The sequence below is a fragment of the Stigmatopora argus genome, chromosome 2 (genome assembly GCF_051989625.1).
Source record: "Stigmatopora argus isolate UIUO_Sarg chromosome 2, RoL_Sarg_1.0, whole genome shotgun sequence".
Lineage (NCBI taxonomy): Eukaryota > Metazoa > Chordata > Actinopteri > Syngnathiformes > Syngnathidae > Stigmatopora > Stigmatopora argus.
This window is the reverse complement of record NC_135388.1, coordinates 7,565,111-7,590,815: the sequence shown is the minus strand read 5'-3', so window position 1 is coordinate 7,590,815 and position 25,705 is coordinate 7,565,111. Positions and strand designations below refer to the sequence as shown.

General features: G+C 39.4%; 1 protein-coding gene across 2 annotated transcripts in view; it reads left to right on the top strand.

Annotated features, from left to right (window-relative positions):
- The window catches only part of tln2a (talin 2a), a 63,904-nt gene that overhangs the window by 311 nt on the left and 37,888 nt on the right, over positions 1 to 25,705 (top strand). For both annotated transcript variants that reach the window (XR_013299428.1, XM_077595075.1), the window contains exons 2-6: positions 14,759 to 14,807; positions 22,751 to 22,911; positions 23,375 to 23,472; positions 24,273 to 24,402; positions 25,219 to 25,371. Coding sequence is in view for 1 of the 2 variants with exons in the window: in XM_077595075.1 (XP_077451201.1) it covers positions 22,776 to 22,911; positions 23,375 to 23,472; positions 24,273 to 24,402; positions 25,219 to 25,371 (517 nt within the window). In the remaining variant the exon portion in view is untranslated. The remainder of the gene's footprint in view (positions 1 to 14,758; positions 14,808 to 22,750; positions 22,912 to 23,374; positions 23,473 to 24,272; positions 24,403 to 25,218; positions 25,372 to 25,705) is intronic.

Below are 25,705 nucleotides of genomic sequence, written 5' to 3'. Positions count from 1 at the left end.
AGGGGGGATGAAGCAGGTCCGCGTGTGCGTGTTTGTCGCTGTTTCGCCGGCGAAGTTGCGAGCCCCCGACCCGCCGTGATGCTCGCAACTTGTGGAGCCATGCTTCGTGCCAGCAGGGTCTTCCGGCGGCTTTGCCGAGTCGGGCTGCCGCTGCACGCCGCGCAGGAGGCGTCTCTGGCGGCTTTTGTTTGGAGAGTTGGGTGGGGTGGCGTGGGTTGGGGGCTGGGGGTAGTAAACTCGGAATTCACGGGTCCCCCGCCATGATCATGTATAGTAGGAGTAGGGATCGGGTACCTTTTTGATACAGAAAACAATTAATATTTTTAAATGTTATTCCTTGATGCCCATACTCAGAATATCAAAAAATTAAAAACCATGAAAATCTGTGCTTTTTGGCTCATTCCGTTACTTTTAAAGTACAAAAAGTCTCTGAATTCCTTTGATAACACTGTTAAGCTGTTGCTAATCAATGGATATCAATGAGAGAATGCATGCAGAAGACTATTTAAGAAAGGCAAGACCAGCGGTTTCCATATTTTAGCTCACAGTTTAGTGGAGAGCCATATGCACCCATCTAAAGAGCCACATTGGGCTCTCGAGCCATAGGTTCCCTACTCCTGGTGTATGGTGTCAGGCAACTTTGTTTTAGAACACCAGCCCGGCCGGGGTTATGCATTTCCCAGGCCAAACTGAAAGATCATGAATGCCCCTCTCCATTTGTTGGAGTGTTTTCCCTATACTCCTTGAAGCAGTGGCTTTAACATGCAGGGGTTTAACCCGCAGCTTCACTGTGCATGTTTGATTCCATGGCTCCACTGCCACACCCCTTCCCGTAGGGCAGCCCTGTAGTACTCCAACGTGCTTGGTGTTTGGTCGTGAATCAGTTCTACGTAAGATCATCCAGTTTTACGTTTCAGGTTTAAGCAGAATTTTTTTTAATGCTATCTATTTTTTGTTATGTGTTGTGAGACTTGGCAGGTCAAAAGAACTTTATTTCAACCAAATCTGTGTGGATGTACGGTAGGACTCTGACCTTTAGTGTTTACCAATATGTCGTCATCGGGGAGTCTTAAGAAATAACATGCCAATGCTTTGGAATATGTATTTTTAGAGATCTCGTTTTCAACCGTTGGTCTCCCTACCCAAGATGGTTGCCAGTCACACACACCTCTGTAATAAAGAATCAGGTCACCCTTCCCAAGGTTTTTTTTAATCATTAATTTCAATGAAGGCGGGCTGGTGGATGAGTGCTTAGCTCACAGTTCTGCAGTCAAGGGTTCGATTCTCAGGTAGGTCTCAATTTGTGGAGCTTGCATGTTGTCCCTGGGCTTGTGTGGGTTTTCTCCGAGTACTCTACCCAAAAACATTCAAGCTAGGCTAGTTGTATGCTAATTTGTTCCTGGACGTGAATGTGATTGGTCGGCCGACTGACTCTTACATCAATAGTTTCATAAAGTTATTATTTACTGGTCAGCTCTAAGAAAATGTCCTCCATTTTTAGCATGCAGATCCTTCTCCATTAACTTCTAGTGGCCAAACTATATTGCTCGCCCCTGTCGGCAAGGAGCAAATGAAGATGTTTTTTCATGACCTTATCACAATATTCTCAAAGCGACATGCTGGAACGCTCTTCTACGGTGTAGCTGTTCACATTTAGTGCTGAAATCGCCAAGAAGTGAGCTTCATTGGTTTGATAGACCGCCAAGCTGATTATTGACAATCCTCGGCTGGGTGACTAAACTCTGGTCAGCATGTGTGAAGCGGCGGGGCCCGGGACTCCTCATTAATCGTGCGTGGCTTATTGATTCATTTTGTCTCTCCATTAAAAACAGGCCAGAGGGAAAGGAAATAAGAGACTCATAGTGTTCTACGCTTAAAAAATGATGCACAACATAGTGACTAGGAATGTCCTGATGCCGATGGTTTTTACTTCCAATCTAGTCAGATTTGTCATTTTTCAAGATATGCTTTGCCGATACCAATCCAATTTTTAGACCAGTAAAAAAATGGGAAACAATGTAACCAGTAAATGACACATTTTCTTTTTATATGAAATTGAGTTCTGGTACTTCCTCAAAAAACGTATTATGAATGCTACTGTATTACTTTTTTTTTTAAGTAGTCCCTCTCAAACCACTAGTGGTTTGATTTATAGCAGCTAAAAAGCACCATGGTATTTAAAACACATTTGACTACTTGATTCGGATCCAATCTTGCGACCAAATCCGATATTCTGTTTACAATATTCAAGGTTCATTTGTCATGAAAATTTTAGTCAAACTTTCAGGTGAACTCTTCTATCTGTGTTTTCTCATAACTATTATTATTTTTTGTTGGTCATTTTTATGAAGTGGGAGTGTTTTCCCTTATTATTTTCTCCTTAAATTAGGGGTAGGGAACCTACCATACGTTTGTGGCTCTTCTGATGGGTGCATGTGGCTCTTCTATAACCTGTGAGCTAAAATATTTATTTAAACCACTGGTCACAGAGAGAATGCACCAATAGGAGCGTCACATCGGCACTATGGTGCAGACACTGTCTAACTTCAACCATCTTTTTTTTTTCATTAGACTTTTCTGCATGAATATTTTCATTGATTAGCAACTGCGTAACAGTGTTGTCAAAAGATTTCATTTATTACTTTAAAAGTGGTAAAATGACCCCCCTAAAAAAATCACATCTTATTTTCATATTTTTACTCTTAAATTCTGAGTATGGCTCTGAAGGAATAAAATTAGAAAATAGGAATTGTTTATGGCTCTGTGTCAAAAATGTTAGACTCCGTAACTAATGTGCTAACCTGGTTCAAGTCGATAAGACAGAATTTCACACTTTGTTGCGACCGAGCCACAGCCTGTGTAACCTTAAACATGAGTCAAATCGCAACATTCCTCTTTTAAAAAAAGCACCCTACTGCTATCATGTGAGGACCCCTTATTTTGACAGCACATCTCTGCCTATTTTCTTTCAAAACCAAGCATCAGAGAAGAAGGAAGCTAAGGTCAAATGACAACAAAGAACAACTTTATTGGGTCATTTACTTGGGGGTGGAACTGTGTGTTTTGGGGCTGTGTTCTACACGTGCTAACATTTTTGTAGAGCTGGAGTGGTTGTTATGGTAACAGGAAGCTTATTGGTTGCACATGATGATGTAACACCACATTTAAGAGTACCGGGAGCTTGAATTTTCTTCCACTCGGTTAAACTAATCTATAAGAAGCACCTTTGATGCACCATGCCACAATACTGTCTGGTTGGATGCCCATGAAGACTAAAAAAAAATGATAGGACCTCCCCCTTTTTTATTTTTGCGGCGAGTACAGATGCATCTGCTGCCGTATGACTCCCATGGTCGCGAACGAATGGCGTTCTCATTACTCAACACATTTGTTGACACATTTCCACATTTCTATCAGTCATCACAGTATTTTAGCTCCCACCAAGCCGCGGGTGGGTGACATTAATCCGTTGGTGGAATTCCCCGACATAGTCACTGGTAACTTTCTTAAGGAATATTGCTGGGAGTGCTGGAAATGCATCCCACCCACTGCTTTCCACTGGGCTCTTCGACCCCCCGCAGCCTCTGGGGTGTCTATTCTTGGGTTTCCCATCAGGGTTTGAATGTTTGGCAGCGAGCGGTCATTGAGGGAGCCGACCCTCTGAATAAGACCACCCTTCGGGGGGATGAGCTCAAATCGTCCCAGTGTTGCCGAGTGAAATGTATAGGATCAATTAGTGGAAGATCGTTTTACATCATGGTGGGGTTGTCGCGATTTTCCGTCCAAATTCGACCACAATCTTTTTCGTGACCCTGGTTGGAATTACATTTTTTTTCCCTGCAAATATTTTGTTCCAGAATACAACCTGCAGGTGTTTTCTCTGGATTCAACTGTTGTGGAAATAGCCTAAATGCTAAGTCAATTACTGGGTGAAGTAAAATATAGCGAGATATATTTAGTTCTGGTGTAGTTGTTTGATCTTTGCCTTATTCGAAGTTATTGAGCCGTTTTAGGGAATAGAAGAATCAGATCCCTCAAATGCAATCTTTTCCTTCCTGGAGGGAGCATAGTGCACCGATGATCTGGACAATGAATTCTCACATATTGTCATGGACGTGCCAAAGGCTAGCAGTTTCAAAGCGGTTCATTTACTTAACACTTGGCATGGCCATGAGACATGTGTTAAAGGTAGTTTCTCAGGAAGTGACATGATCCTATGCAAATCCTCAACACTGTATATTTTCATAAGCTTGACTTATTTGGCCTTTTTTGGCTATGGCAAAATTCTCTTTGAGAAAATATACATTGACACAATAGCAGGAGTGCATATTCCCCTTTTTGATTGAGCAAGATGTTTGATATAGTCTGTCCCAGAAACCATTTAACTATGTCAGAGAGATTTGATATCAAGACAAGGTTTGCTCAGCCTCCATTTTTACTCGGTATTTCCAAACCTCCGCTGACGGCCGGTACCAGAAATAGCAGCGGATAAGTGGCCGTTAATGTATGACTGCGACGCAATCGTTCCGTCAGGACCCCCAGCCTCCCCTCTCATTCCGCAGCACAACTTGGTACTTGGCCAGAACCATTCTGTCTTTAAGGGGTTCTCTAAGACTTGCAATGCTGTCTCTTGATCCGAGCTATATAAGGAAAACAATTCTGCGTTTATTAGTTCAGGTCAAGTTCATGGGAGCGCTGCCAGGCCTCCGAGTAGTAGCTGAGGTCAGGAAGAAGAACAAGAAGAAGTGGCAGCATTCATAGTGTGGCGCTGTAAACATTCCTTTCCTGGTACTTTGGAGGGTTTCTGGGAATGCTTTGTTGCTCATCAAGGGGGATGGAGATAGCTTTCCATTTGTCTGTCTAACATGCTACAGGGGCCATGTTTTCTAATGCAACCCGTGGTCATATTAGCATTCACCTAATGGCTTCCATTTGGGTGGTCCTGTACGTAGAGATCAGAGAGACGTTTTGGAAAAAGGCCATCCACCTGCTGCATCCTGCCAGCTGTAATGATGTTTGAGATGTGTTTACATGTAATGTCATTTTGGTTTTGTGGTCTGGACCAAAGCAGAAAACGATACACGTGGTAAGCAATGGTACTCGTTTATTCACACCAGTCTAGTCGGAGACCCAAATGAGGACCAGCATCATAAGAATGGTTAGATGGAGAATTTGTTTGTATTGTAAAAAGTCTTCCGTGTAGTTTTGCTTGTTGGCAAATAATAACAATTTTAGCTTATAATGTAGCTTGACTTTGAGGACATTTTAGAAGGTCATGTGCTAGACCCCTTCAAGTAAATACGGGTTCCTTTGTGTTGGCACTAATGACTGTGAGGAAAATGAACACCCTTTTAATCAATTATTTATGGTATTTATTTTATGTACCGAGCATCTTAATGGGAATGTTGCCTGGCTGTAACAAGTTGTTGCCTTATTCAACATTGAATTTGTGTAGCGCCTCTCCTATAGTACGCTCTGTTTTTTCTAAGCAGCCTGAAAGCATGATCATTTAGCAATAAATTCCATACAATTCAGATGACCACAGATGATTCATAATTCCGTCATGCATACTATGGTGCAGCTGTTTATTTTACATGAGTCAAGGCCTGGGCGTGTTTAGGATGAAGAGCGAGTGGATTGACCAAAGAGCATTGGAAGGTTAAAAGTACAGTTTTCGTGTGCCAGGCGTTGGAAGTCAGTACTGACGGCGGCTCTGAGTATGACTGACTTTGTTCCTATTTGCTCTGCGGACACCACAATGGGTGCAGTTGAATCACGTCATTCGCTGCACACCCGATGAACTGTCGGTATTTCAGGAACTTGTGTTGTTCTCCTGTAAAACTAGAGCCAAATGGGATTCAATTTGCCCCAAGTATGTGCTATTTATTTCCTGAAATTGAATTAGGATGATCCCGATGTCTTAAAAACCCTGTTAAAAATTAGAACAGTATCTCCTTTTGAACCCGAAAGTTTGATATGTACATGCCTGTGCGCAGCTTGTTCTCCAGCTGGCATGGAGACAAATGCTGCATTGTCACATTCCTCTCCTCACATACATGGCCTCATGGGGGGTTAGAATGCCATGCTTTTCCACAGTTGGGTTACTTATCTCCCCAGTGCAGTGCGCACCCTCAGGGAAATCACTTGAAGAGAAGAGGAAAGGAGGAGGGTGTGGGTGGGAATCCTACTTACCCACCAGCAGTCAACATTTGTCTCTAAATTCACCATTACTGCAATTTAAGTAGAGTATTTTGATACGCCTAATATTGGTTGCATATATACTAGCTTGCCTTGCAAAATGACAAGTTGGAAATATTACTCCTTAGGCGCTGTTTGTGCAGAGATTTTATTGGAAACCAGGATTTAAATGGCAGCTACAAGTGGCAGATGGGGAGTAGGATTTTTCTGATTGTGCTTCATGACAACTTGTTCCCTTTTTCAAGCTGCCACTCTTGGGTTTTAAGAAGTGACTTGTTACAGCTGTAAAGTAAGGTGGAAAGCTGATTTCCAATTGTGGAATGTGGAGTGGCTGTCCAATGCTTAAAGTTATAAATATATCAAGTTTTGGAAGTGGGCTCCTTCGCCCTGTGATGCCAGCAATGAGATGAGAAACATTTGGATGCTCTCATGGCAACAAACCCACACATGCGTTCTATTGCTTGCTTTGTTTCTTTTAAGCTTGAGAACAACTCATAAAACAGTTTTTTAATCAATATTGATAATTTTGCAAACAATCATTTCCTACTTAGTGTGTATCCCAAGAAAACTGTTGAAATGTCTCTGATTGCCACTGAGGAAAATTTAAAGTTGACTCATTCATTTTATATTTCAATTGGTTAATGTTATTATGATACTAAAATGTTCAATGAATATTGAGTGCAATAATTAAACGACAATCCATAAAACCATGTGCTTTTGATTCAATTTACTTGGAGAATTCAATGTATTGATGAATTCTTTGCATTCTGCAAATGTTTGCCTGTCCGCATGGCAATCAGGAGGTTAAAAGATCTCCATTCAGATTTTGCACACACCACCATCCATATCTAAAAAAACAAACAAACATGCATTTTGCTTAGACTGCATACTAAATCCTTTGGTTTTCCGACTATAAAGTGCACTGAAAATTGACCTTTTGATCAGGTAGGCCTGAATGAAAATAAACTTGTCCATTGATGGATTCTGTTGCGCTCTATAATCCGAAAAATACGGTAAATATATTGTAGTCCGTGGAATGCTTTCTTTTATATATGCTCTGAAATTGGCGGGCCCTTTGTTAGCATAAGCAATATTAAAAATAGTGTGGCAATCACAATGGGCATGTTAATTGACTGTAGTTGCCTTTTTGCTCTGATTTCAAATCCTTGTCATAAATTCAAGTACTGTCATACCTCTACTTACGAATGCCTCTAGGTTCGAAAGTTTCAGGTTACAAATTTATTTTCTTTGCAAGTGAGTGACTCATGATACGAAAAAGATCCAAGTTACGAAATCCCCCAAAAAGTAAATGCATTTCCTTATCTGTTATTTTATTTTGAATCCCTGTCAAGTGATTAAATACCACAAATGCAACGTGGCAACAAAAGACCCCACCCCCCTTCCCGCACACACATAGGGCACAAAGTAAAAGTCTAAAATTTAATCCAAACTGGACGGCTTTCGGCCCTGGTAGAACGGGTTCACTTTGACCAATTTTAAAGGGTTTAGGTGGTAGTTGTGTGAGGACTGTGGAACGAATGAGAGAATTTACATATAAAGTACACCTCTACTTACAAAATTTTCGAGTTCCAAAAAAGTCTTGGAACCAATTAATTTCGTAAGTAGAGGTACGACTGTACGCTAACGTACGCAAATATTACAATTTAGGTTGTACATCTGGAGGAGGTCTTGCGTCCCACCACTATTAGAAATGATGATTTTCCTGATGTACCTACGGATCAGGTAAATTGCTATTCATGCTTCCAAAAAGTTTTCCTCCCACAGTAAGTGGACAAACTGCGTAGATTGCAGTATTTCCTCTATTCCTTACCATACTCTCCTCATGTCCCTCTGGTGCTGGTTTTCTAATTTGCTGACCGAGCAAGAACAGAAGCCTGCTCTTTCTCTCACTGGCTTTCTCTTCCCTCTTTATCTCACCAGCCTTTTTTTCCCTGTCACTCAAGTGTGGCCCCCACTTGTCAAACCCATCTCTACTCTGTCGCGTGGCTTGCAAGCATGTTGACACCTTGTCTTCGAGCCAGCCGGTGGGAGGAAAAGGGGATCGTGGGTGTTTGTGAATCTGCACATAAACGTCTGGAAAATGGATGGCAGGCTTTTGCTTTGATGGATGGAATGTTTACTCTTTAGTGTGTCATTTTGAATAACCTCCATGACATGATATTGTATCCGGGGGGGGGGAAGCTTTCATTTACAGGGCAGTCTGTGCAAATCCCAATGGAGTGAATGACAGGGTGATAGTGAGCCCAAAGAAAAATCTGCTCTATAATAGCAGAAAAAACAGCAACAAAGAAACGCTGCTGGCAAAAAAAAGCATCAGGTCGGATAAGATTTTAAATGGAAAGAAAAAGGAATTAAATAGACACCTCTTTTTTAAGGTTAAAACGGTTCAAATCATCATCAAACAACTCGGTGCACTGTTGACTTTATATTTTTAGAGTAGAAATGTGCTTCGCATTCATGTTGAAAAATGCTCAATTTTTCATTTCTGATAAGTCAAAGAAACATTATAAAAAAACATTTTTTTTAAATGCTCACATTCATCGGAAAATCGTTTTCCTAAAAGCGCTGAACATTGGGTTACATCAAGGCCTTTCTTTAGTGTATTGGGTGACAGTCTTTCAATAGACATACAGATGCTTCTACACCTAAACAACATTGTCCATCTTTAGAACTCCTTCCTGACATCTCTTGTCTATTCCATGGGCTCATATTCCATATTGTCCAAAGGATTTCTTTAGACCTAAACCTCACTCATTTGCTAATCACATGCTTAAACTGAAGCAGGTCCTTTTTTCAGTTTTTAACCATTGTGATATGTTCGGTGTGAAACAAAATCAGGCATTTAACGTGTACAAGGTGAACCAGGAGCACTAACCTGTACAATGGCGAAGGCCAGCCCTTTCATCGAGTTGCCAGGTTGGTGGCACTGAGGCTTTGTGAGAGGTGGATTGTTCAGCAGCACTAGGGATCGCAGTCGCCTGAAGGCGGTGCAACACTTGGGTTGTTTCGGTCGTTTTTCTACTGTCTCTTGAGTCACGGTCAGACACCCACAACTGGAGTGGGTCTTTCTCAACAGAAGATATTCGCCATTGTGTTGAATCACCAACATGTTTTCATCGGTAAAGAATGGGGCCCTTCATATTGTTTGATCACAATGAACTAACTAAGCACTCCTGAGAGTTCGAGACTCTCGGTTTCTTTCTTTTAAGTGGCTACTTGAGAAAAACACTCCAGGTTGCATCAAGTAGGGGAAACTGGTCATTGGCTTTGCCCTGTTCTTCTTCCTGCAAAATGGATTTTGATGCGACTACTATATAGCTGTTTTCTAAATTGTGTTGGAAATTAGGCCATTGTAAGAGTTTAAAACCAGCTAAATTGTCTTATGCCTTGAATGTGATTGTTGGCTACTCCAAATCTCTCAAGGTAGTTCATGTTCTTTTTTTTTTACTCAATATTTTTACTGTGTTTGCTTAAATGCACAACTTAGTTGGAATATTTTTGCAGTCTTCTAAGGCCAAGAAGGTTTTTTATGCTCAAGTATACCTAAAATTACCAATCAGGACGGGCGATTCAGTAGTTTAACTTCACCGCTCTTGAACACTGCACCCAGAAAGGCATGCATCCATTTTGGAAAAACCTAGGCTGCATCTGCTGCTAAATGGAAATTGATAAAAGCGTTTATCCTAATTGAGATGTGTGTCAATGCGTGCCTGGCCACCAAATTGGAATTTTGTGGCGGCTGCTAGCTGACTGTCCGCTAAATCACAGCTGTCTGGAGGATTAGAGGACTCGCATTTCCCGTACTGCTGAGATGCAGAAGATTAGGTGGGCAGTTCATGAGGCAAGGCCTGGTCAGCGTTAATCTGCGGGCTCGGTCGTGTGAAACGATCTCTCTGTATACGCTCCTTTACGAGCTTGAATGGATGGTTCAGAAGTGAGCGTGCGCTGGAACCACAACAAGGAAGACTCTGTGGTCCTCTTGTCTTCAACTTCTTTGAGGTGGCTTTAATCCAGAATGTTCTGTTGTGCAGTGATCCAGAATAAGAAAAAGAAATATCTTCAATTGTATTGGCCTCTTGTGTATCTTAAGTGTTCCCGTGACTCATTTTAAGTCTCTTCTGTTTGGTCTTTTTTCTCCATTTATGTTGATTGAACATTTCAGGGGCAAACGATGTTTTTCACAGATTAATGTTGTTTGAAAAAATAAATAATTAAAGGGTTCATGTAAATAAAAGATTCCTCTTGCAGCCAGTTCAGTGACTGCTTGATTTGTCTTGCCGGCCGTTGCTCTCGGGAAACAATCCATAACAGCATATTTTTGATCTGTAAAAGTTATTTATTATGCTTCCCATGTAACATTTCTCATGTGGTGATGCCTCTCATTTATCATTTCTTTAATTTATTATTGTGACACATCATTATTGCCTTGCAGAAAGGGACTCTTGGAAAGCTAACATTATTTGTTAATATAAAGAATTCCTTTGAGGTTGGAAAGCTTGCTTTGAAAATTTCCTTTTGTATTTCTTGTGCATTTTAGCCTTTTTTGTGGGTATTTCATCATTTTACAGTAAAGCAAACTGCTGCAACGTGTTTACAAATTAGGATAAAATCCCACTGTGCCTATCTTGTAAAGACAACAGACTTTTAGGACTCTGTGGGGAACCATAAAAATTGTAAAACAAAATATTAGTGGCATGTTTGTGCTGGTTCTTAACATCATATTTTTGCTGAATGCATTTAGTGCTTTTTTTTTTACGCTAGTCAATGTAAAACACTGCATATCCTCTTAAGGGTCGCAGGGGTGCTGGAGCCTATCCCAGATGACTTTGGGCACCAGGCGGGGGACACCCTGAATTGGTGGTCGCTAAAAAGACGGAATAAAAACAGACACGTCAAAGGAATATGAATTAGTATAACAAAAAAAATGATTAAAGTCGCACACGATCAACTTTGCTGAGTGTTATTTCCCATTCATGGAAATTAGTATAGTTGCAATATAGTGGCTTTAATTGAATTAGTAACCATAAACACACATGTACACACACTTTCTCTGTAAGGGCTGCACTAATCAGTGAGAATCTCTGATGTCCCAGGAGAGTGTCAAATGGTGGGTTGCCTTGTATAGAAGAGACACAAGTGTGAATTTGCTTTGCATGCGTGTCTATGCGTGTGTTGGCATCTGTGCCTATTTTAGTGAGTGCATTCTGCTTATGTTGGTGTTTGATTTCTACATATTGTCTAGGACCAGAGCAGATTAAATGGTGCGCCTGGACACAAGGCTGCTGACCCCATAACCTCTGTTGCTGAGACCGTTACGTGGCCAGTGAATGTGTGTAAGAGTGTAATAAGTGAAGCCTAGAAACAGCTGCACTGCACATGCCCTCGATTCTCCGTAAAAGGGCAAAATGGTGAACTAATGGATGAGATTTGGGGCTGTGAAGAAGATAAGGGCTTTGTTGGATGGGGGTCTTCTGGATTAAATGAATAGGTTTGAAGGGGTTTGGGAGGAGGACATCACTGGCGCTTTAGATGTTGACTACAGACTAAGAAGAATTAGCGTCGGTGTTTTAGATGGACTTGCGAAAACACTTGGGTCAGGATTTTTGGATTTTTTATTTTTTGTCGAATGGAGCAATTTGTAATGGGGGGAAAAACATCATATTTGCTAAAAGGTTTTGAATGGATGTCATTTATTGGTGGACATAATTATTGTGTATCTCTTACAAATTGTGTGGGTTTGATCACATGACAATAAAGACCTCACAGTGTTTACAACATAATCGAGCAATGTGCTGCTGATCACAAGATAACACTGAGGTAATTCTAATGTGTTTATCAAATAAAGCTAAATGCAGTATGTTTGATGAAAGTGTCGTACAGTCGCTGCTTGAAAGTGCCTTTGAATTTTTACCCATACTTACTTTACCCATATTTTACCCATACTAAAAAGGTCGAAAAACTCCTTTTTAAATTGAAATGGATTCAAAGCCAGTCAGTGATGAATTGCTTTCATATTTTCAAGTGAATTTTTCCACGGTGCCAGGATGCCGAGCCCCGCCTTGATCCAGACGCCATCCTCCCTCACACGGTACCAGTGGGGTTCCTTTTTCCAATTAATTTGTTTGCAAAAGGGGCACCAAGTTGTCTGGGCTCTCTCCAGAATGGCCGTCGCAATGAATTCATTCCCAAGCAGCGCATTCGGGCTTCCTTGCATTAACCCCTGCAACCCCCACCTCAGGGGAACACCACATCTTCCAGTATATGTATTTCATTGTGATTGGGCTTCGACTGCTTGTTAGTTTTAGTTAGCTGCTCCTACTTGTTTCCTAAACTGCGTGTTTTTGCGTTAGGAAGCAAACTCCCTCAGGAATTCAAAATGTCTGTGAAGTTGTTCAAGATAAGCTTTCTTTCTCTCTAGCTCACTTTTTTTTTGTATGGAATGCTCACATTGATTTTCCTGAAGGCAAAAGTGAGCAGGATTAATGTTTTGGAATCATAATGTGTTCTGCACTTTCCTGGGATTCCTTTTTTAATGCTCCTTTGACTCTTAATACACTGTCGTTTTAGGTTTCTCATGAAGCTCTAACTCATTTTAATGAGTGTGTTATTTGTATTATTTGTCATTTTAAATGAAGAAACTCAGTTTGTTCTTGTCACGTTTGCTTGTTTCTCTTATTATTACTATTATTATTTGCTGTTATTTCTGCTCTTAATTTCTAATTTTAATCTCATAGTATTACAGATTTATTTGCATGACTCTGACCTTTTATTTTTGCTTTTTTCCCCCTCATAACATAATGACATTTACAGCTTTATTCTTTTAATCTTTATACTTTATTTCTGTTCTACTACGACTACATTGAGGCATTTTTTTAATACAATGTCTTTGGGGGTTAATCAGTGATTAAAGTTCAATTGTATCCTAGAACTTATTTTACACTTATCTTTTAACATTGACGAAGTTAAATTTTGTGGTTTTAGATTTTAGAATAAATGTAAATTAATGAACTAACTTTTTTTTAGCAATATTAAATCTTTATCTTGTAGTGTCACAAGTATTTTTCATCTGCCACTATAAATTTAGTTCAGTGTCATTGTTAAATTATGCATTTTTCTCAAAAAGTTACTTTTTTTTTCTTCATAATATCACAATTAAAAAATGTAGAATTTCTTTTTTTAGTACAATCATGGTTATAATAGGAATTACATGCATGGTTGAGCGAGTTAATTTACATTTTATTGATTTATGTTTTTACATTGTGCTTTGAACAACCATTGAAGTGTAATTTAATTACCATACACTCCCAAATTTACTAAGGAAAGTTTACAATTTGGGGAACATTGTAGAATCCACTTCATATTTTGGAAAAATTGCCAACCATTTGAATGTGCAGTTAAAAAAAAAACAACAACTGTAGAATACATTTCTTTTATGAGCATCATCAGTTGACATGCCGTGTTCAACCCAAAAAGTCAGTCAGTACCTGTAAGAAACATGATCTTATGTATTCCCTACGAGTAAACGACACCGGCTGGATGACAGCGTGTGTGCGGTTATTCAAGCCCAGTCAGGAGGAGGCGGCCTATTGGTGGGCAGCATCCAGCTGCTCTTATCTGACTCTGCGATAATGTGATTTAGAAAGCTCGTCACATGATGCCCCAATCCCCCAGTATGCTTAGGAAAACAAATGAGCTCGGCGGTGTGCTGCCTCGCATCATTGATCGCACCTTCCAGGCCGTTTTCATTTTTCTTTCGTCGAATCACCTTGAGAGCGTGACTCTCTTGTCCTTCATCAGCCTGCGGCTTGTAGCGTACAGTATGTCAATGTCTACTACCCTAAGCGATTAACTGTCAGCCTCTAGATTTTTATTGGTGCTCCGCAAAGGTGAATATTCCAATTTTCTGATGCCGTAAGCGCCACGCGACGAAAGCCCACCCCTTAACATGCCCCATTTTGAAAAGTTGACTGTATACATTTATATTAATGTCACTGTGCCTTTAACCCTTTGACTGCCTAGAGCACATTTTTTTGCGAAAAATAAAATCGTCTCATGAACGAAAAATAATGTGTAGGCTCTGTTAGGTGCTGCGATCTAAATAAATAATCACCCTCAGCAAAACAGCAGTTCGAATGTAAACAAGACGTGTGCGGACGAAAATGTAACCTTTTTTTTCTGCTTTGAAACTCCAAAAAGTTTTCATTTTTCATGTTCTATTTTTTCCACATCTCCATATATTCTCCACAACATCAGAAAATGATTCAAAAGAAGGAAATAGAAGATATTATGAGTAAAATGCCATTTTTCAGAAGTATAAATCCTCCCAGCAACAGACAGTTCAATCCAATGTCACGCAATTAAATCATGGTTGGAATTTATTTGTCTAATTTATGCAACACATTTTTATAGAAAGTGCTAACACTGTTTCGCACCATGAAATTGCTGTAATTATCATTAAATGTCACTTGATGAAAAGTTTGAACACATGGTTTTTATGTGGGTTAATGTCGCTTAAAGTCATTTTTTTTTGTCGTTTCAGCTGTGAAGCTCAGCGCACGCGCTCAAGGAAAGAAGGAAGGCGACCTAAGGTAAGTTTAGCTTCTTAGCATGTTAAGGTGTCATCACTGCAGATGGTGTGCAATTAACACGTGAACAGTGAGGAAGCACATTTTCGATAAATTTACCTTCCAGAGGCAAAGAGAATTTTCGTCTCAGGGTTGCTGTGGTAACGGGAAACACTAACTGGTGTGAATTGAAATGCTCCTCCAATGAAATGACTGCTTGAAAGCCACTTTGTTCATATAAGTCAGGGGATTCAGACTGGTTGGTTCGCGGGCCGCGTTAATGTCAACTCGATTTCATGCGGGCCGGACCATTTTAGATATAATATTTAGATTTTTTTAAATAAATGGATTAAAAGAACTGGATTAAAAGCCCTGAATATGCAGTTTTTTATAGATCTAAAACAATGTTTATTTTAGCTTTTTTTAAATATATTTTTAGATTTTACAAAATGATTTTTGAACTAAAAACACAGAAAAAAAATGATTTAAAAAATTACAATTATTGATTTAAAAGGGGGAAAACCAGGAAATTTAATATACATCTATACTCTTCATTTTAATTTGATCCTAAAACAGAAAGTCGGCACTCATGATTTACTTTCCCGGCCCACACAAAATGATGCGGTCGGCCAGATTTGGACCCCGGGCCGCCACTTTGACACATGTGATATAAGTGATGAAATATAGTCAATTTTGCTGTTTTTCAAGATGGTAAAAAACATTTTGTCGAAAGAGGATGGTGAGATTTAGTTTTGAAGCTCTACCTCCGTAAATGTTCACATTCTTCCAGAATGTTTAAGATTTTTTTTTTAATCTTTTAGGCAAAAGTTTCAGTTTTCGACTATTCACATCTCATGCATGTCATTTAAGTCATTTTCATTCTAATATTTGTGAACAATATTAAAGTAATGAATCCAGGCGTCAATCCATGACAATGCACTTTCAAAATATTTTTTTTAATAAGCAAATGGAGTGAGGCGGCATCTGGTGATGGTGTTTTCCAATGTCGCATCTCAGCTCTGCAGCCTTTTTAATGAGCTGGTGTTGGACGAGTTAGTCTCCTGTTGGGTTCACTGCGTGGGCACTGCTCATCAGATGCGGGCTTTAAGTACTCAGGTGTGGTTAAACGCAGGATCCTTTTGATGGGACCCATTATGTTTAAAATGCTGACACTGTTTTTTATTCCTAAACTGCTGCTGAAGGTTTGACAAGGACCCAAGTAGGGTTTGATGGTCCGTGTTAGAATTATTTGGTGTTGTGACATGGCTCCATTATATGGAGCACCTAGTTCTAATAATGGACCTGCTTATTAAAGTGAAATTGAAACATAAAATCAAATTTAAAAGAAAGAAAATACATCATTCTAATTAAAAGTCTAATGGCCGTCGAGTATGATGCGTGGTCAAACCATTTGGCTATAAACAACCTTTAATTCCACATTTTGGGGATCACATTGTTTTGTGAAAGCACCTCATTTGTGACACAAATGAAACCAACAAATTCCAGTTATTAATTAATCCTCACACACCTACCGACAAGCTACATTAGTAAAACTCTTGACTCATGGTGTTTATCATCGAGAAAAAAAGGTTGAATAAATAAAGGTTAGATTTTAGTCACAATCTTAACTACCGTATTTTCACGACTATACGGCACATCGTATTTTTAGCCGCAGTGTCAATAACTAGTGCTATTTCTGTATTTTACACACAAAGGACGCACCGTTTTTATAGACGCAGCCAGGCATGGCAAAACATACACCAGCTTAAACATACACGCTACACCCACACGCTAAAAACATGTTTATAAAAAGGCAACAGATGCTAAACTGAGTTCGGTTGTCATTTATTTAGCCATTTTACAATGTACTCGCGTCATCATCACCCACAAATCCATCAAAGTCCTCATTTTCTGTGTCCGAATTGAACAATTGTCCAAATGAGTGATCGAAAGCGCTGAGTTTTATACGTTCGTCAAGGCGGCCACAATCCATTCGCAAATAGTAGCTAGCTAGTAGCTAGCGTAACTTTTCCAACGCTGCTTTCCATGCTTTGTAAAGCTGTGTTGATGTCGATGTATACAGGCCACAATCCATTGGGTGTATTGACAAAAAAACTACATATCCCAGCAGTCACTGTGCAGTACTTTTTCTACGGGGAAAATAGTAGAGTCGGGGGCTGCTTGCCGTAGTTGTGAGAGCTGTAGAGGATGGTGTACCCTATCGACTTATTTTATTTTATCGTGATAACAATTTTAGTATTGGTCCATATATAAAGTGCCCTGTCTGTTTTGGAGAAAATTTAAGACTTGTGTCCGCAATATAGTCGTAAAAATACGGCATATATTTACAGTATGCCTATATGTTTTTGTATCGCCAATGTTGAAATGAAGCATGTTTCCTATCAGAAATAAATGAATCATCCATAAAGGAAGAGTACGCTTCCACCAACAAAGATATTTGTCTTGATCCTCATTTTCAAGTTGAAGCCGTAAGACTTGCTCAGCGGGACCAATTAGCCGTGTTAAGACCAATGCGCCGACGGATGAGGTGGCGGATCGGGTAACCGTCTGACTTTTCAGACTATCCTTAGCTGTGACGCGACGGCGCAAACATGACTGCGACTGGCCAGCTCCTATTTGGTCAATCACCTGCTCTACTGGCTAGTTTCAACGTCTTGTAGACGACAAGCATCAGACTAGATGGCAGCCTTGTCCTCGTGGCTTTTATGGGCTTGTCTAAAATAGTAAACGCGTCTTTTTAGTCCTTGAAATGGACGAATACGTGCCAAGTTACGATTTCAAGAGTCATGTCCACTGTTTTGGGACCTGAAAAAAGCCGTTGGCATAATTTCATCTATTTCGCTTATGAATTGCCTTTCAATTCACTGTGTGACTAGTCTCGTAACTTCTCAAATTTGGGGATTTTATGAATTATCAGTTAGCCTCATCTATCGTCTTCTGATTTCAGAGAACTTTTCTTCTTTGTGTTCCCCAAACATCTTCCTATTTTGGGAATGCCATCGTGGATCGTTTCACATTATTCTGACGTTGTATTCGCATTTGCAGGCTTTTCCATGTTGTTTTGTGATCTCACCATTCCTCTGACTGCGAAAACTCCAATAAACATGGTGTTTTGACATAAATTGTTTTGCAAAAAGAATTTTAAAGCGCCCTCATTAAACCTACCAGCAGGATGTAAACAGATTAGGTAAAAACTGTCTGAATAATTGCTGGCCTCGAAAGAACACAATAGTTTTAAATGACTAAGATTATTGGGGGTATTTACATGCTGGTTGATTTTAATCATAAATCGCTTGCCAGTGCTGAATGCTGTTAGTTTTTAATATTATCTGACTTTAAATTCCCATTCCTGTTGGTCTCATTTTTTTCACCTTCCTTTCCTTCTTGTAACTTTCCAGTGCCTCTTAATTAAAAAGTTAGTTTCAGGGTCATTTTGTCAGCAATGTGGCACAAAAAAGAAGGACGTCTTTTTACGGTGCACTTGACATGAATTGTTTGTCCATCTATGTATGCACACTTGCAGTTGAATCGCTTATGTCAACCAAGGAGTGTAATTATTTGTTTGTTTTATCATTCATTCCCGCAGCGACCTACATTTGGAACATGAGAAATCCCCATATGTCCTCCTATAAAAACGGCTTTAAAAATGTGTTTACTTACCTAAGCAAACACGGAGTTGAACAGATGTTTAAAAATATTCAAGCCCTATGAAAGAGCAATGCAGGCTGAACTATGACCTATTTCTATTGGATTGGAAATTGTCATTTTAATTTTCCTTTGAATGGGTTCTGCCATAAAATAGGTTTCTCTTGGACTTTTTTGTAATATATGACAACATTTTAGCTACCTCTGAAGTGCCTTTCTTAGTTTGGAAGTTTCCATTAAACAGTATGTCAATTTAGACATAATTTGACTCATTTCTACAAATATGCGTGTCTTACATGCAGTTTTTTCGTTTAGGTGTTGACATATTTTTCGATTTTCAGTTTTGATAGCGCAATTTTGTATTTATGCACAAGGACAAAGGATTTGCACATTGTATTTGGGGATCTATAGGGACGTTTTTCCATTCCACACAGTTGCCATACTGTTTACACGAGATGTTCACTGAATTATTATGCCAACCGACAAACCAATTTTGACCCTCCTGTATGCGTGCTTATGAAAGGGCAGCTGTACTCTGTATGAATGTGAATAGAAAGACGGATAGATATTCATATTCTATGTGAGCCGACATATGAATTTTAATCTTTTGTATTGAATAGAAAATACATTGGTAAATTTTGATATTTTTACTGCTTGCTAATGGTTCGTATTGACTGGCTTTTGACATATTTGCAAGGAGATAAAAAATTTAATATGTATATATGAATGGGCAGATGTTTCAATTGGGCATGTATCATACCTGTCAACCTCTGCCGATAACTGCCCTTATAAATGATTATGATTCCCCTTACAAACCCCCAAAAAACCTTACAAACACCGTACGACTCGTCGTACGGTGTTTGTAAGGTTTTTTGGGGGTTTGTAAGGGGAATCATAATCATTTATAAGGGCAGTTATCGGCAGAGGTTGACAGGTATGATGTATGTACTAAATTGATTTTTGATTGGCGCATGTATATGTGACAGGTTTTGACAGCATAGGTTTCCTGTGTATGTACTGAATGTGCACATATGTCCATTTTGGTGGTGGGGAGATTGTGACTACATGTCTAAGTGGGACAAAAGACGTTTTTATATTATGTTATGTTTTTCCAGTGTGTTTATGTTACATGGATGTTTGCATTATGCATCTCACTTTGCTTTAAAATCTGACTTGGGATTGACAAATGTGCCAAAAAGACGGCGTATCTCTTGAGCCTCAAGCACATGTGCCCCCGTGGTTGAGAGGCTTCTCCTTTTCGATTTCCTGTCTTTCCCAGTGAAATGATAGGGGGAAAAACAGTAGGAGACAAGTGGACATTGGTGAATGTTCAAGCCGCTTGTGTTAGTTTAGAGAAAGTGTTGAACAACATTTGCCTGCTGTGTGAAATCCTACATCAGCGTCACACACAAGACCTTTACCTGGCTTTCGTTTCCCCCATTTGTGTGCACACAGGTAGAAATAAGCCCCATTACGGAGCAAATTTGTTGTATTCTGACAAGTCTTAAAAATGGTCTGTAGTGAGATAGCTCCATTTGTTGAGTCAAATTGAAATTGAAGCATGAGGCGATGCTGGGAATTGGAGTCATGTCATGAATACTGAAAAGAAACAAGTCAACAACATGTCAATGCTTGGCTGGAAAAAGATATGATTGAAAAAGTAAGTAAGCTCTTTAAAATTGCATTCTATTCTTGCCTCAGTGATTTAAACTGATCTTTATGTGGGGTGAATGCTTTAGCAGAAGAGAGCTGTTTGTATTGTTTTTATACCAATGCAGTTCATGCCTCAATTTTCCACGAATGAAATGTGATCAAGGTGGCAAATTAAAAGAAAAGTTACATTCGGTTATTATTACACTTTAAGACCTTGACGGAATTTTATGGATAGTTGTGAACTTAAATGGCCAGATGGATATTTACATTGTGTGAATGTGAAATGACTGGGTAAGTGAACATTTTATATTCTGGCATCTATCCCTGAGAACGTGTTTGGCTTCAGAAGGCGATACACAGAGGTTAGTGAATGTTGCTGTTGTTAGCTTAAGATAGTGGCAAGCTGTTCAATGTCTAGCCGTTAGACAATGTGATTGTTGACCTGCAGCTAGTGTTGAAATGTTGTGAGTGTAATTTCTCACTCGTGGTTCAATAAATTGATTGAAAGTCTGTGGCTGTGTTGACCACGAGAACTGAACTATGGCTCTAGTGATGGATGACTTGCCTATGCATGCCTAAAAAAAAGATAGAAAGTCACTTGTTTCACTGAAATTTATCAACTTAGACACCTGTTAATGCAACACTGACAGTCTTTTTTTAATAACTAAAGCCTAAAAACACTGACAATCAATTGGCGGTGAGCGTTTGAAAAAATAGGACCTAAACGAGTCAAACTTGAGTATAAGTCGCAGCAGGCCCAGCTAAACTATGAAAAAAGTGTCACTTATAGTCCAGAAAATACGACACTCGGTAAATTTGGGTGGCATTTATTCATGCCACATTTATGTCATCATGTTAAATTATACGACTTATACTCAATGCACCGACAGTCATCAAATGCATATTTTAAAAAAAAATCTGTTATTTTGTGGCAGTCACATTAATCACCATAGCAGTGAAGTTAAATATTTTTCTGTGTTAGGCTTTGTTTCTAAAATGTCACCCTCTCCCCTATGAAAAAAATGCTGTAATTTTCTTGTTTCTTTCAAAATAATAATTGTAACTGCAAATCCTGATGAAAATAATGAAAGCGTAAGTTCTTATCTCTCTGGCTTGGCCAAGTAGGCGTCACCTGAGGCCAGCGCCAATATGCTGCACATCTGCTCTCTGGAATTAGACAGTTGTATAGAAACAAACTTATTGGCCAACTAGAAAAGGCAGATGGGCTCATTATCAGTGTTCTCCAGCCTGGTTTGTGCAAACTAGGTTAGCGACATGACCGTTAAAGTTGCAGCTTTCTGGCCCGAGACTGGTTTCGAATGGCCTGCTGATTTGTAGGCTGTGCTATTATTGGATTAGAGGCCACGTTACAGTAATAAGGTCTGGACGTTCCCCGCGGGCTCTGCTCTGCATCATCGATCTATCCAACAATGGCTACCCTCCTGCTTTCTGTCTATGTTTGCATGTCCGGACTCATGTCGACACTATGCCTTTTAGAAATTGAATTTGGCGTAAATGAGCAAATTTAAGAGTTTTTCCAAAACAACAGCCTTTATTTAGGCGCTCTCTGTTCTTTTGCTTTCAAGTAAAATTTAAAGATAAGCAGGGAGCAGTTTTTTTTATCCCAAAAAAAGGCTCCTGCTGTTTATTGTCCTCCAAGTTAAAGTCAAGTGAAACAGAAAACAAAGAAAATTTCGTCAAATTTGTCCGCTTTAAGTGAAGGTAATGCTTAATGCTTAATGCTAACAGTATGTTTTAGCAACATATTTACACACAGACAATACAGGAACACGTCAACAAACATTAGAACAATATTTACCGTCAGATACGCATATTCTTTATCCTCTGCAAAGATATTATTAGTTTATTATTGTTTTGTTACTTGCATACAAAATGGCATTTATGATGGACCTGCCATTCTTTTTATTGTGACGTCCTCAACCTTGCAAACAACGAACGATCCACGACTGAAGCGCTTCGTCATATATTGTACCTCGTTCTATCCTGAGCACCTCTCCACAGTGTGGTGTCAATAAAAGGCGACAGAGCAACACCTTCACCCCTGGGTGCGAACACATATCACATAGGAAGCAAATTCTCCACGTGTGAGTCAGGGTCACGATCCAGACGGGACAGAAGAGAAGCCTGCCTGTGCCATTTCCTCTGTTGTTCGCCCAGAGTGACCTTTTACCTCTGACCTCAGACATAGGGGCTCCTCACTTTTGCGCATACAGCAGATTCTCTGTTAGAAAACAAGAAAATAATCTTTTTTACAACAAGAAAAGGGACGTTCTTCCCCCAAAATGTCTGTTTGTTAGGCTGCCGATCCAATTTTTTCAAGATGTTTTACCGATACTGATCTCATACCTATATCTTTAGACTACTAAAAAATAATCTAAAAGCTTTGTAACCAGAAAATGCCTTGCCGGAACCTTCTTAAAAAATGGAGTTTCCAAATATTTTTACAATGCTCTCAGTGGAATCTTTTGCCTATTAATTTGATGTACATCAGCCTGAAAACACGCGTCTCAGATCCGATCTTGTGACCAAATCCAAAAATTGCCGTGTCTGGTTCCGATATTTAGTATCGGATGGGGACGTCACGAAATGCTCGTTATGTATTACACACTTCCTGTTCCACAATACAGGTGTAGCTGTTAAGGCACTGACAAGATGGTGGTGTTGTCGCTGAAAATCTGCATTCGCCACTGCAACGTGGTGAAAACCATGCAGTTCGAGCCATCCACAGCGGTTTACGACTCCTGCAGGATCATTCGTGAGAGAGTTCAGGAGGCCCAGGCAGGACAGGGTGAGAACGCTGGAATCGTGCAATCACTCCAAATGAAATAATTGTATCGCGACAATGTAGCATTTTCACATTCACATTTACAGAGTAAGGTTATTATTATTATTATTTTTGCCTATATGTTCAGAATACGTGTGAGCCGAAACAAAAAGTTGGGTCACAATCGGTGTTCTAGTTCATCTCAATTATGTTTAATGTATTTCTGCGAAAACTAATCTTAGCATGCCTTTAGGGACCTTAATTTGTGCACGGGGAACTGAAAAAAGACGACACTTAACTGTTCCAACAAATTCTGAACATTTTTATTATATATAATTGTTTAGAATCTCTTGATAAAACGAAGTCATACTATGACAAGACTCAGAGCTCTTGCCAACCACATTGCTAAATTTAAAGATGTCTTAATTCTTTTGCCAACATGGTTTTGATAGGAACCCTGACTAAAATCCTCACTTTTGTGCTCTAGCTTCGGATTATGGTCTGTTCCTGTCTGATGAAGACCCCAGAAAAGGCATCTGGCTGGAGTCTGGCAGGACCCTGGACTACTACATGCTGCGAAATGGGGTAAAATACAAAGTCGTTTTTGTTATTACAGCGCAGTACTACAGTAATACAGTATTACAGTAATCATGTTATAAAATTTGTAAAACATCTGAGAGTGAAATCACCTTCCTTTAAAAAAAATATGATTTGATCTTAAACCTACTAAAAATTTATTTATCTCATAAAATTGGATTGGAATGTTATTTTTAAAAATTGGATCATTATGAATGTAATAAAAAGAACTCTGCCTTTTGAAAATTATTTTCTCAGTCTTTATTTAAACTGAAAAAAGTTTGACTTTTTTAACTTGAACTCCAGTACTGAAATAAGTGAACTTTGCTATATATTTTTTTACCTTTTATTGAATCCATTCAAAATGGCTGTTTGAGAAGAGCCTTAACCAAATAACAGACAAAAAAAGTTAGAAAAACTATATAAAAGCATATTCTTTCACAAACTGAAATGACATATGAATTGATCTGCATGTTTAACAGTATGATACTTGCCATCGTGGTGTGCTTAACACTTTTCCCTCTTCAAACGCACCAAAAGTAGAATGCATGACTGTGACCAATTCTTCTGCACGGAATCTCCCCTCTTTGCAATTGGCCCGAAAAAAAAGCGGCGGGTTGAGATAGACAGCCGCAAAATTTGCTTTTTGTGCTTCCTATCCTCTCGTCCCGGCCCCCTAAAACCTGGACCCATTTGATCATTTTTCTCTGCGGGTACCTTCGGTCTCGCTTTGTGCTTCATCGCTCATTCATTTCACTCACTTTCTCTCCCTCTCCTCTCTTTGTGTTATCTTTTATTTAATGCTGCAGGACATTCTTGAGTACAAGAACAAGCAGAGGCCCCAGAAAATCAAAATGTTGGACTGTGCCATTAAAACCATCATGGTGGATGACTCCAAAACAGTTGGGGAGCTCCTTGTGACTATATGCAGTAGAATAGGTACGACTCCCCCCATCATTTGATGCTTTTCCCTTGGGTTAAGCAGTTGCTAATATCAATTTAGTATGTGCCGAGCAACCGTGCAATTAGATGGCGTAAACCACTGATGTTTTTTCTATGGTCAAGCAGATTCAGATTTAAAAAAAAAAAAAAAAAAAAATTCCTATCAGACATGCCATTTGTGTTTTTCACCGATGATGCCAAACCCTTTTTGATAGATTTATCCGTTTAGGTTAGGTTAGAACTTTATTTCATCTCGTATTCGGGAAATTTCGTGGTTGCAGTAGCAAGACAGACACAAGACACATAAGACATTGTAGACCTAGGTAAAAAACTAAAGTTTTGTTAGTGCAGATTCCATATGTCTATGGTCGTCATTGGTAGACTATGTCGTATTTTTTGGGCATTGCAGGTAATCTGTCAATTTTGGGGTATTTCTGAACCATATGCTGTTGTTTTCTGGGCATTTAAAGGTCCCTTCTTGCTACTTTGGCTAAGTAAATAAGAAGTGACCCAGGAATGTCCCCAAATGAATAGGAAACCAGCGTAGCGACCAGTGAAACCTTTTTAAAATGATATCGATTCTTGGCAAGAGCATATCGCTAACCTTGCGTAATACAAAATGTCTCGATACATCTCCATATCGAGATATCGTCACACCCCTGGAGGAAAGTGTGATAAGCAGTCAGCAAAGGGTGTGTGCTTGACTATACAAAAGCAATAACGCGTCTAGGATCTTATGTAATATTAAAAGAATAATAAACCCTAGTACCTCTGAGCTAGAGCGATCACAGTATCCCTTTTGTTTACCTGCAGGCATCACCAACTATGAGGAGTACTCTCTGATTCAGGAGACACTGGAGGAGAAAAAAGAGGAGGGGATGGGAACACTGAAGAAGGACCGAACGCTGCTACGTGACGAGAGGAAGATGGAGAAGCTTAAAGCCAAACTGCACACTGACGACGACTGTGAGTCCTTCCATTTTTCTTCTTTTCGTATGTTAATGAGAGGATGATTTGTGTATCCTATTAATAGACACAAGCCAAGAATGTTTAGTCACAAATACTAATGGCAACATGTCAAGGATGTATCCTGCCGCTTAGTCAAACTCAGCTGGGATAGGCTCCAGGTCGTAATTAGTTTCGATAATTATCAAAAACACATACAGTTATACCTCGTTTGTCATGGTTAATAGGTTCCAGACACTGCCTCCTAGTGGCCGGTGGAATACTCAACTTGAATATTACGACTTGTCTTTTTTCCCCATTTCATGATCGTGTTTCTGTTCCTTCACTATAAACT